Source organism: Bos grunniens, chromosome 20 (genome assembly GCF_055505025.1).
Source record: "Bos grunniens cultivar Pamir isolate PY7600 chromosome 20, Bosgru_T2T1.0, whole genome shotgun sequence".
Classification (NCBI taxonomy): domain Eukaryota; kingdom Metazoa; phylum Chordata; class Mammalia; order Artiodactyla; family Bovidae; genus Bos; species Bos grunniens.
The window spans coordinates 51163120-51176790 of record NC_141184.1 but is presented as its reverse complement, the minus strand read 5'-3'; the positions used below and the strand labels follow the sequence as shown (position 1 = coordinate 51176790).

Here is a 13671-nt window from a genome sequence, read left to right as displayed (position 1 = left end):
GAAACAATTTTGCTTCTCTTCCTTTGAAATATAGAATAGGCTATGATAGTGTGATAGAACAAGAAACACATATTTGGTCTTCTTCCTGGTTCCTGACACAGAGCTTCCATAATCCTTAGAATTTTCTAAGTGATGGGAATGAAAGGAGCATCTTTTATTATTCATAATAAGCCCCTTCCAGCCACCCAAGAGTTCATGCTAATGAGGTGACTCCTGGTTTACACCTACATAGCTTCAAAATGGGGGCTTATTACAACATTGTAAATCAACTATATTCCAATATAAAATAAAAAATAAAAAGAATAGGGGTTGACTGTCAGAAGAACAAACTATGTGATCAAAAAGTTGAAACTTTCACCCCCAACCCTGACCTCTGGGAGGGGAGACAGGCTGAAGACTGAATTAATCACCAATGACGAAGGATTGCATCTGTCATGCGTATGTAAAGGGAGCTCCATAAAAATCCAAAAGGATGAGGTTTAGAGAGCTTTGGTGTTGGTGAATGTATTAGGGCGCTGGGAGGGCGACACACGAGAGACTGCAGGATGCTGCACCCACCCTCCCCCACAAAAATGTGCCCTATGCTTCTCTTCCATCTGGTTCTTCCTGAGTTGTGTCCTTTATAACAAATTGGTAACAGTAGGTAAACTTTTCCTGATATCTGTGAGCTGTTCTAGCAACTTACCAACCCTGAGGGGTGGGGTTGTGGACCTGTCAATTTATAGCCTGTAGATCAAAAGCACAAGGGCCCAGATTTGTGACGGGTGTCTGAAGTGGGGGATGGGAGGAGAAGGGATAGGTTTGTGGAACTGATCCCTTTACTTGTGGGATCTGTGCTGCTGCTGCTAAGTTGCTTCAGTCGTGTCCGACTCTGTGCGACCCCATAAACGGCAGCCCACCAGGCTTCTCCATCCCTGGGATTCTCCAGGCAAGAACACTGGAGGGGGTTGCCATTTCCTTCTCCAATGCATGCAAGTGAAAAGTGAAAGTGAGGTCACTCAATCGTGTCCGACTCTTAGTGACCCCATGGACTATAGCCTACCAGGCTCCTCCATCCATGGGGTTTTCCAGGCAAGAGTACTGGAGTGGGGTGCCATTGCCTTCTCTGGGGATCTGTGCTAACTCTGGGTAATTAGTGTCAACATTGTATTAAATTACAGGACATCTCATTAGTATCTGCATAGAAATGAAGAATTCCTTGGTTTGGAAAAATCCCACATTTGGTTCCAGAAATGTTGCAAGTAGAAACAGATTATACACAGTACAGGCTAAGATAGTTGTGGACACCTTAATGAATCTTGTGAGTCCCTTGGACTGCAAGGAGATCCAACCAGTCCATTCTAAAGGAGACCAGTCCTGGCTGTTCATTGGAAGGACTGGTGCTGAGGCTGAAACTCCAATACTTTGGCCACTTCATGCAAAGAGTTGACTCATTGGAAAAGACCCTGATGCTGGGAGGGATTGGGGGCAGAAGGAGAAGGGGACGACAGAGGATGAGATGGCTGGATGGCATCACCGACTCGATGCACATGAGTTTGGGTGAACTCCGGGAGTTGGTGATGGACAGGGAGGCCTGGCGTGCTGCAATTCATGGGGTTGCAAAGAGTTGGACACGACTGAGTGACTGAACTAACTAACTCACTCACTAATGAATTTGTTACACATTAATACAAGTGTATAAAAATACTATTCGCTGGGGAAAACAGTTCATGTTTGACTACTAGCATATAAAATGGCAAACCATCAATGCCAGATACAGTCACAAATAAATAAAGTAAAAAAAAAACTGTACACAGCTAATTATTTCCGACTATAGTTATATGAGTCTGAGTGAATTCCGGGAGTTGGTTATGGACAGGGAGGCCTGGCGTGCTGTGATTCATGGGGTCGCAAAGAGTCGGACACGACTGAGCGACTGAACTGAACTGAACTGATAGTTATAACAAAGCAAGAACCCCTAGAATTACTATTGGAATGTTTAGATTTAAGCAAGCTAGCCTGTTACTCTTTATCCTTTCTCCCTCTGCATGACTGAAGTCACTGAGATGGTCAGACTCTTTCAAAAACATGTTCTTCAGCATCCCAGGATACATTGTCCAAGATTCTATCACCTGTTTTGAGAACGTGTCTTAATTAGGGCAACATGGTGAAGAGGAACAAACCAAAGCATTAGAATTTGATAGACCTAGCCTGGAATCAACCCCTTGACGTCTATGATCTTGGACAAGCTATTTAATTTGTCAGACATGACTTAGCAAGTGAACAATAACAAAAACCTTTAGGTTTCTTGTATAAAATAGGAGTAATAATAGAGAGTTTGGTTGTTGTGGGAATTAGATATAAGGCATAGGTATATGTTCAATAAATGCTAGCCACGTATAATATTTAGACAGCTTGATTTTTGCTTATAGACATACAATTACTCCATGAGTATTCATTTCTTTTCCCAACTATACTATAGGTTCAATGAGCCAAAATCTTTGCTTTTGAGTGGTTCACAAACTAGTAGACCAGTTGGAATAAGGTAGTGTCAAATCTATTTTCACACCCCCAGAATCATGGGCACGTTAAGAGTTCCCAATGTCCCTAAGAGGAAGAAATAAGATTGTTTTGATCACAAAGAAAATAGTGGCCATCAGACTACCACTGTGACAGGAGAGAGCTGGGTGAAGGGTTCCTGAGTGGTTTATCTCTGAAGGGAGTGTGGGTGTCCACAGAATGGAGAATGAGGTCCCAGGCTGGACTGGGCTATGAAGAGAATTAGAAGTTTGGGGGAAATGGTGGATTATGGATGCATGTGTGCATGCAAGTTGCTTCAACTGTGTCTGACTCTTTGTAACCCCATGAACTGTAGCCCACCAGGCCTCTTTGTCCATGGGGATTCTCCAGGCAAGAACACTGGAGTGGGTTGCCATGCCCTTCTCCAGGGGATCTTCCCGATCCAGCAATCAAACCCGCGTTTCCTGTGCCTCCTGCATTGCAGGCAGATTCTTTACCACTGAGCCACTGGGGAAGCCTGGATTATGGATAAGTAGAGACAAATTTGAACATATTTATATGTCAGGGGCTTTTTAGTGAAGTTAATGGAAAATGAGAAGCACGAGGAGGTTATCAGAGTAGAAGCAGTTCAGAGAGCCAAATTGGGCTTTGCAAGGCTCAGAAAAGAGCAACTTTCATGCAGAAGACCTGAACAGATGCAACCGAATTTCATTGTACAGCAGTGAGCTCTGGCCTGGTACTATCACTGAGGGTTTTGAAATATTTTTGTAAGTATGAGATTATAATTCTCAAAAATGTATATTATTTGAAAGTATATCTGTTTTATATTAAGGACAGATGACTTTATATCTCTACAGAGCAATTCTTTCAAGAACCTAAATTGAGAAACTGCTAGAAATTATAGGACTGCACTTATACACCATGTTGGTGTTTTACCTAAACAGTCACAACCACCACCTTTAAACATTCCTAAGATTAATGGCAGGAGCTGTCAGCCAGAGAAATGACAGTTCTTCCGTATTAGCAGAAAGAACATGGTCACAAAGGTAAATGATGTCTAGTTACCAAATTAATTTTCAATTCAGCAAAGTCCATGAAAACAGAGACCTTTCTTAGGCCTGGATCTGACAGTTATCTCCATATAATAATCGGTTGCTTAAAGCTCAAAAGGAAGAGAATGTGAAGCAATAAACACAGCTCTTTCTGTCTCCACAAACAGGGCTGCATGCTTCTAAAGAGGGATCCACCTAACAAAAATATCTTTGGGAACCAGTAGAGCAGCAATGGGAACTGAGTCTATTTTTCCAAGTTCTTTCCTGAGTTCTAATTAGACTTTGAAAATTCCATAATGAGAATAAGTAAAAAAACTAACAATAAGCCGCCTAAGAGGATATCTACCTGTATGTATACCCGCACCTTTGAATTTTATTCCTAAGAGCTTTAAGATATGAAAGGACATCTGCTGTATTTATTATATACAGATATCTTAAGGGATCTTTCCTTTTAAAAAAATTTAAATGCTTTACTCCAAGATTTGTCTTCCTTTCAGCTTTCCATATTTGAGGAGGCAAGCTTATCATCAGTCCTATAAATCAACCCTGGCACCAGCAACAAATGTTAGTAGGTGTTGGAATTGTCTCAGAAGAAGACAGAAAGCTAAACTCTAGGGAAACATCCATTTATAGCTCAAATCCATCTGAGTGGCAGATGTACAAAAGAACAGAGAAAGGGGACCAAAACTCACTGTAAAAGCATTCTACCATGGTGCCCATACATTACATGATGTACAAAAAATACTATATAACTCTCTATTGGTATAGTCAATTTTTTTGTTACTTCATCTCTTATTTATTTCAAACCTGCTACCCATATGTACTTTTTCTTCTGTTTCTCACTTGCTATTCTCCTCAGTTATCACAACCATTTAGTTAAGGAATCTCTGATCTTCTACAGGGGGTGAGGAGAGGCAAAAAGCCAGGCACACGGTCTCAAAACTTATTGAAAAACTTTCTCCTTAGGGAAAAACCCTGTTTAAAATAAATACTTTATTTCATGTGTCTTGCCATGTTGGGCTGTGTGCTAAACATAACTCTTGGCGCTGAAAACACAAGGTCTGAGGAGATTAAATAGACACTTTACAAAATTTAGCTGGGGCATTATGAAGGGACTAAACCTAAGCTTTCTCTATATTATGCTTTAAAATGACCAGGGCAGGCTGCTTCCTGTGACCTGAAAAGGCTAGTTTCAGTTTGCCTATTTTGTGGATTAGAAAAGTGGCGGAGAAGGTCTCAGAGACGTGCTCCAGGTCACACAGCCATACAAGACTGCGCCAGACTTTCTACTGAGTGTTCCTTACCATACAGACAGACATTTGGGTTTTCTTTCTTCTAAAGAGTCTTAAGAAGCATCAGATGACAACAAGGTCTAATTCAGTCTCCACACCTTAGAGAGGCATCACTCGCTTGGCCTCTGACCTAGAACGTGCTGTGGCAAAGAACCTGGCAAGGGAGGCTGACGGACCCCCGTGGGATCAGAACAAGGCAGAAAGCGTGTGCCTCACACACATACATGGTCGATGTCCTAGGCTGAAGGATGCTGTTGGTTCAAAGTCACTTACCCAAATCTGAAGCTTAATTCTCTTTTCATTTTTGAATACAGTTTTGACTTTGAAATCGATCCCAACTGTGCTGACGAACGCAGATGTAAAGGAGTCATCTGCGTAACGGAAGAGAAAAGATGTCTTCCCCACGCTGCTATTGCCAATGATGAGCAGTTTGAACATGTAGTCAAAGTTCTGATCAGAGGAGTCTTTCTGGCCATACCTGGCATCTTGGGCAGAGGCCATCTGTGGGGAAAAAACAAAAGAGGTGTGGATGAGTCTTCCGTTTGCTATGAAGCTAGCAGCACATTCATTATTGGCCTTGCCAGAAACAGATGTCAGACCACTTAGGAGACAAGTTGAGAGAGCTCCCCAGCCTTCCTCTGATGCTGGTATCCATGGCAATAATTCCCTGCTGGAAGACAGAAAAGCAAATCTTACGGCTCTTTCCAGCTGTGTTAGTGTTTGTCACTGCTCAGCATTCAGAACAAATCAAAGACACCAAAGGAGATGTAACATGAAACGTGAAGATATGAGGGCATGCAGATTCTGGAACTTTGTAATTCCAGTGACAGCAACTCCAAAGTGGCTGAACAGCAGGGTGCTTTTTCCTGAGTTATCTGAATTATTAGGGTCTCTCTTATTTTCTAGGGAAGCATACCCAAAGCCTATCTCTATTTCATCTATCGATATCACTTTAAGTCAACATCTTTACATACATGATCAATCTCTTTCAAATAAAAAATAATGATAATGACAAATACATATGGTTCAAACAATGTGCCAGGAACTGTTAACCCTCATCACAACCCTGTAAGTGGGTGCCTTTATTATTTACGTATTAAAAGGAGACAGTTGAGGCTCCGAGATACTAAGTAATTTGCTCAATTTCACACACTTTGTAAGTAGTAGAGGCAGGATTCAAATCAACCAGTGTGGTGCCAGGGCTCATGTTCTTAACACCTCCCAGCCCAGTTCCCAAAGAGAACTAAGGAAATAAGCACATATGCTCTAAAGACAATGTGGGAAAGATTCATTGCAGGTGCATTCATGAAGAACTCTACCTGGTTCAAACCTTGCTTCCACCACTTACTGGCTCTGGAATATTGAGGTTTTTTTTTTTTTTTTTTTAATCAGTGTACCTCAGTTTCCTCTCTTCTACAAAATGGAAAAAAAAGTACAATCCAACCTGAAACACTTGTGAAAATAACCGATGGTAAATCTGTATGACAGATGTATAAAGAAACCAGCATAGAATAAAGAATAATCTCTATAATAATTAAAAATCCTCTGGGTGGATTTTCCCTCACCTTTTTTCGATGACCATTTTAACATCTATCAAAAACCCTGCTGCATTCCTCTAAGTGACATCTGCCTCCATATAGAAACGAGGCGGTTAGAAGGGTAAATCCCACTGATCAGTGCATTTACCCGATTATCTTTGCTGATGCTATGAATTCTTTGTTTGCTGTGCTCTTCAATACAGTAGCTACTAGTCACATATGCCTGTATATATTTAAACTAAATAAAATTAAAATTTAGTTCCTCATTCACATTAGCCACGTGTCAAATGCACAAGAGCTACTTGAGGTCAGTGGCTACAACACTGGATAGTGCAGGTCCAGGGCACTCATAACTGCAGAAAGTTCTATTGTCTGTCTAAAGTCCTTGGCTAGACAGTCTTTTTTCATTCCTTATAAAATCTGATTAATAAGTGTATCCTTCTGTTGCTGGTGGTTTACTTGCTAAGTCGTGTCCGACTCTTGCGACATCATGGACTGCAGCCCACCAGGCTCCTGGGTCCGTAGAATTTTCCAGGCAAGAATACTGGAGTGGGTTGCCATTTTCTTCTCCAGCGGATCTTCCTAACCTGGGGATTGAACCTGGGTCTCCTGCACTGCAGGCAGATTCTCTACCAACTGAGCTACCAGGGAAATCCCATCTCTCTATTAGGGGGACGGCAAAGAGGTGCCAAAAATACATAGAAGAAATATACAAAATAGATCTTCATGACCCAGATAACCATGTTGGTGTGATACTACCTAGAAACAGACATCCTGGAATGTGAAGTCAAATGAGCCTTAGGAAGCCTCACTATGAACAAAGCTAGGGGAGGTGATGGAATTCCAGTTGAGCTATTTCAAACCCTAAAAGATGATGCTGTGAAAGTGCTGCACTCAATATGCCAGCAAATTTGGAAAACTCAGCAGTGGCCACAGGACTGGAAAAGGTCAGTTTTCATTCCAATCCCAAAGAAAGGCAATGCCAAAGAATGCTCAAACTACCGCACAATTGCACTCATCTCACACCCTAGCACAATAATGCTCAAAATTCTCCAAGCCAGGCTTCAACAGTACATGAATCGTGAACTTCCAGAAAAGGCAGAGGAACCAGAGATCAAATTGCCAACATCCACTGGATCATCAAAAAAACACAAGAGTTCAAGAAAAACATCTACTTCGGCTTTATTGACTATGCCAAAGCCTTTGACTGTGTGGATCACAATAAACTGTGCGAAATTCTGAAAGAGATGGAAATACCAGACAACCTGACCTGCCTTTTGAGAAATTTGTATGCAGGTCAGGAAGTAACAGTTAGAACTGGACATGGAACAACAGACTAGTTCCAAATAGGTGAAGGAATATGTCAAGGCTGTATATTGTCACCCTGCTTATTTAACTTATATGCAGAGTACATCATGAGAAACGCTGGGCTGGAAGAAGCACAAGCTGGAATAAAGATTGCCAGGAGAAATACCAAAAACCTCATGCAGATGACATGCACATGACACCACCCTCATGGCAGAAAGCAAAGGAGAACTAAAGAGCCTCCTGATGAAAGTGAAAGAGGAGAGTGAAAAAGTTGACTTAAAACTCAACATTCAGAAAACTAAGATCATGGCATCTGGTCCCATCACTTCATGGCAAATAGATGGGGAAGCAATGGAAACAGTGACAGACTTTATTTTTGGGGATTCCAAAATCACTGCAGATGGTGACTGCAGCCATGAAATTAAAAGACGCTTGCTCCTTGGAAGAAAAGTTATGACCAATCTAGACAGCATATTAAAAAGCAGAGAAACTACTTTGCCAACAAAGGTCCATCTAGTCAAACCTATGGTTTTTCCAGTAGTCATATATGGATGTGAGAGTTGGACTATAAAGAAAGCTGAGCACTGAAGAAATGATTCTTTTGAACTGTGGTGTTGGAGAAGACTTGAGAGCCCCTTGGACTGTGAGGAGATCCAACAAGTCCATCCTAAAGGAAGTCAGTCCTGAATATTCATTGGAAGGACTGATGCTGAAGTTGAAACTCCAATTCTTTGGCCACCTGATGAGAAGAACTGACTCATCTGAAAAGACCCTGATGCTGGGAAAGATTGAGGGCAGGAGGAGAAGGGGATGACAGAGGATGAGATGGTTGGATTGCATCACCGACTCGATGGACATGAATTTGAGTAATCTCCGGGAGTTGGTGTGGACAGGGAAGCCTGGCGTGCTGCAGTCCACAGGGTTGTAGAGTTGGACATGACTGAGCAACTGAACTGAAAGAGAAAAGCCCCAGAAGACAGTTGAACACTAGAAACAATATATAGTGCTCAGTCTCATCTGAGACCACATTGGCTGCTAAAATCAGAGATATGTAAAACAACTGAGGGAAAGAGAAAAGGAGAGATGGTGCAATAATGTATTTCCTTTTTAGAAATATTGCCAGTAGGAGAACACAACCATATGAGCAAGAATAAAGGCAAAAACAAAATCTGTATATATTATTAAATTTAAGGACAGTAAACATTCTGATTGCATTTCACACTTTCTTAATAAATATAAGCTTAAACATTTTTCTATCTTACATCCACGAAACCACACATATGTCTTCAGTAAATACGACTGTAATGATTGCTTACCAGTGGGAAAAACTAGGCCAGTAAAACAGGCATGTATCATCATTCTCCTTTCTGACCCAGGAATCTACATGCTAAGGTAAACTTCCCCCAACACAAGCAGTCTGCCAAGAACAAAAATAGGATTATAATTCTTGACTATTGGTTTGAACAATGATGTCTTGCTCTGACAAATTTTGACACCCCAGAAAGCCAGGTAACTGTTTTGTTTGACACTTCTATTCCTCCAGACATAAGCCTTTCACCAATTAAGACTCCCCCCTTATGGAGGTGCTAAGCTTCACCAGGCCTGCAATTGGTCTTTGTTAAGAAGATCTTTTTACCATCTTTTATGTGAACTAGCCCAGAGACTAGGTTCTGAATTAAGCATGTTCAGTTAAGCCATAGTCGGAAAACAACTCTATGAGTATCCTAGACCTGCTCATTTTCTCAGCCTGATTACCTACCTACCAATACCCTGAGGTGGGATTCTAACTGATTCCTGTGGATTTCTAGGCTGCCTTGAAAGAAAATGTGATAAAGAAAGCTGATCGATCCCAAGTCCTAGTCCAAAATTAGACCAACTCCAAAACCTGCAGAAATATAGGCATCATCATGATATGCACTTTTTAAATGTAACTGTAGAGATTTACACAGAGGAAACCATACTGGAATTTTCTCCAGCATAAGAAATAGAAGATGTTCAATTTTAAAGGCTGATTATACCAGTTGCAGTGGCAGCAGATAATGTGGCAGGAGTACAGAGGATGAGCGAGGATGAGGCTGGTGGATACGCGGATCTAGATCCTCCAAAGGATTAATTAGAAGAGTCTGTCAACCTGTTAACCTTGAAGATGGTACATGGTTTCTTTAAACTATTTCCTGATTTATATCCCCAAAAGGATTCATCCAACTCTTTGAGACCCCATGAACTGTAGCTCACAGGCTACCCTGGCCATAGAATTCTCCAGGCAAGAATGCTGGAGGGGGTTGCCATTCCCTTTTCCAGGGAATCTTCCCTTCTCCAGGGATCAAACCCTGGTCTCCTGCATTGCAGGCAGATTCCTTATCATCTGCGTCACCAGGGAAGCCCCATAAGATTCACAGTGAGTCCCAAAGATGTGCATTCAGAATGCATATGTGTTTCATTAAACTTTGGAATAATGAAACAAATCCTGGCGTATAGAATGGAGTAGACTGCCCTAATCTTGCTGAGGATAGAAATGAAGCGATTTTTATTTACAAAACAGAAACAGTCACAAATGTAGAAAACAATCTTACAGTTACCAGGAAGGAAAGGGGGAGAGGGATAAATTGGATGATTGGGATTGACATATACACACTAGTACAAAGCAGGTAACTAATGAAGACCTACTGTATAGCACAGGGATCTCAACTCAATCCTCTGTAATGGCCTGTATGGGGAAAAAGCCTGAGAGAGTGGATATACGTATAACTGACTCATTGTGCTGTACACCTGAGAGCAACGTCACATTGTAAGTCGACTATACCCCAGTAAAAAATGAAGCGATCTGACAGCATATGAATGTCAAAGGAACAGACAGTCACTACGTAAGTTTGCCTACACTTTTAAATACGTTCATGTGAACGTTTCTGAAATGTTCATGGGAAAATATGAAAACGTGAGTGGGCATGAAGGAAGTCCCAGAGAGTGAACTGGATTTTATAAAAGATAGATATAAGAAAAGCCTTTTAATTGTATTAATCTTAAATTAATTAAAAGAATCATAGAGTGGGAAAGACTGTTGAGGGTTGTCCTTCTTCAACTTATCACAGTCTCCCTCTTGCTGGCATGACGCTGGTATTCAAGCCTAGCCCTTCCCATCAAGTGACAGAAAGTTCACTGGGCTGTGAAACAGCCTACTTCATTGATGAACAACTACAATTGTTAAAAGTTTCTTCCATAAATTTGAGCTAAAATCTACTTCCCTATAGCTTCTGTTCATGTGTTCTGCCTTACGAATCAAAGAGAGTTGACTCGTTTACTCATTTACATTACTCATTTACTCTCCTCCTGACTGGATAATCTCAGCTTCTTTAGCCCCTCTGTTCCACATGGGACGTGCTCAAAGCAGCCCACATATCTAGGTTAAAGCTGACATCTCTGCAAATGTCAAAATCCCACGCATGGCTCCTACAATTGGTCACAATATTCCAGATATTTATCTAGTCAGTGCAGAGTATAATAATATCCTTATGTCCTATCACACTTGACTTAACCATAAAGTAATTCTCAAATGTTCAGCGCCTTTTTTCACATTCACTGTTAAAAACATGGGTCTCCCTATCCTGATCCTATGCTTTGGCAATGTACTTTTTAATGAAAGTGTCAACCTTTATATGTTTTCTATTACACTTCCTTTTGCTTGTTTCGATTTCCAATTCTGTTCTGTTCTGATAACTTTATGTCCTTTCATCAAAAATATTAGTTATCCCTTCCAGATCTATGTCATTCCTAAGTTTAATCAGTATGCATTTTATATATACTCACTTAAGATGCTAATCAAAATGCTAATAAGGTGGTAGACAAATAACAATGAATTTTTTTTACCCTGCTGAATATATAAATCTATGAATGAGACCTCTACCATATGTCCTTAAGGACCTTGGCAAGTTTGAAGCAAATTTTTAACCTCTGGGAGTTAGCGCCTTGCAAAGTCACTGTGCTGGCCCTCTGGGTGTCCCTTGGTTCAATAGCAAGTGAACAGATCATAGGTTTAATTTATGTGTCATTTTTAATTTCAATTATAGTTTCCCCAGAAGTCCTACTGACCAGGGACCAAGCAGATTACCTTTGACGAACACAGGCAACCACAGTCTACTTCAGAATTGTTGAACATTAGCTCTTCCAAATAAATAAGAAAGCCAAATTATCTGCAGGAATTCCCTTGGGTGCTTAAGAAACTAAACTACACTAAGCCATTTTGTGCATCTGATGAGAAAAACAGAAAGAAGTCATTTTAAATGTACTATGTTCCATCAACTACTACTGGTAACAGCCTGAAGGTCAATGGGAAGAAGAATGAGGGTAAATTATCCAGAAAATGAAATGCAATTCTTTGAAACTGGAAGACTGAAAGTAAGGATGGGCCTTATATATGAGAAGCATGGAAATACATAAATTAGTTTCAAGTCTCAGTTGTTACCTAAGGGAAAAGAAAAGGGTAATAAAAGGAATTATTTCTGAGATTTCCAAAGGTAAGACTAAATCTTAAAAAACCAAGAGGGAAAATATTAAAACACAGGATTTTCAAACACCTGTCACCTGGCCCCTGGTGGTTTCTCCTGGCGAAGGGCTCCTCTGTGCTTGGTTTGCCTGCCTCTGTGCTTGTCTCTTCAGAATGGATTGTAACTGTGATGTTCTTTGCAGTCTCCAGCCAACAATTTCTCTGTGTGTCTGCTACTGTTTGCTCTGGCGAGAGCCAGTGGAGAAGCAATAAACACTATCCATATCACTGCAGACCCATCACCACTGCGCTGAAAAGATGCTATCCAGGGACCTGGAAGTTGCCAGGACATTAGAGGGTAAATAGTGGTTTTTCCAACCCTGGTTTCTGAAGTAAAGGACCTAGGAAGTAAAGTAGCATTGGGAAATTGTCTCTTTTCTTTGTGTTGGAAGGGAATGAATTACTATTTCATGGGACTCCTGGGGAATGTAAATGATGATACACCAAATTATAGTTACACTTCCAAGATGCAAGTTGCTCTAAGTTTTAAGGATATTCCTCAAGCTCAGTTTCACAGACATTCTTGCAGACTGCATCTGGATCTCTATTCCATGCATAGGTTCTTTAGTACATGTGGAAAACACACAGCGGATGCACAGGAAAATGGTAAAATAACTGCACCAGCTCTTACAGACACTGTACTACATGCTTTACACATATTATCACATCTCATCCTTTCACTGCCCCCAGATATCAATATCTACCTGTTAGCACCCCCGTGTTAGAGGAACTGAATGTCCTGAGTGTATTTCAGAAAGGCCACCTTTCCTCAGCCCCCGATAGAAGCATAAGGGAATTTTTTTCCCAACCTTAACTATGAGAGTTTAGCAGAGCTCTTGAAGGTAAAATTCTAAACTTTGTGAGGCCCCCTGGAGTTTTTATTTCTTAGACTTGTCCACATGGCACCTCTAGCAATTCATCAACTACAGGCTACATTTTCTTCATCAATTACATTTAGGTTTTCCTCCCATAGTACTGATCCCTGTGGAGGCTTCTATTCCAGTAAACTGTGATTCTCCCCAGTCTGGTGGCAGCATTTTCCCCTGTGACCTCAATTCTCCGATGTATCTAAGAAGAGTTGTTAATTTTCAGTTTGTTCAGCTTTTCTCTTATATGAGGATAGGAGTGACCACTTCCAAGTTCCCTCTATACTGAGCAGGAAACTTGAAGCCATTATCCCCATTTTAAAGACAAAATTAAGAGTATCCGAAAAGAGCTGAAGTAGAAGGGGGTCCCTGTTTTTCAACAGGATATCCTGATTTCTCCGTGTACTGACTGAACCTTCATGACCTGGAGCAAATGGGTTATAATGTACTGTATAACAGAGAGAACTCTACTAAATATTCTGCAAAACCTAAATGGAAAAAGAATCTGAAAAAGAATGAATATACATATAACTGAATCACTATGCTGTATACCTGAAATTAACATAACATTGTAAA

The 13671-nt window shown here is 40.8% G+C and overlaps 1 protein-coding gene across 9 annotated transcripts in view; it reads right to left on the bottom strand.

Annotated features, from left to right (window-relative positions):
- The window catches only part of RAB3C (RAB3C, member RAS oncogene family), a 365186-nt gene that overhangs the window by 264065 nt on the left and 87450 nt on the right, over nucleotides 1-13671 (bottom strand). For 8 of the 9 annotated variants that reach the window (XM_086361829.1, XM_086361828.1, XM_086361824.1 and 5 more), the window contains one exon: nucleotides 5117-5344. In XM_086361829.1, coding sequence (XP_086217955.1) covers nucleotides 5117-5344 — 228 coding nt within the window. Of the gene's footprint in view, nucleotides 1-5116; nucleotides 5345-9005; nucleotides 9107-13671 lie in introns of all 9 variants that reach the window. The other variant, XM_086361830.1, reaches the window with a different exon arrangement.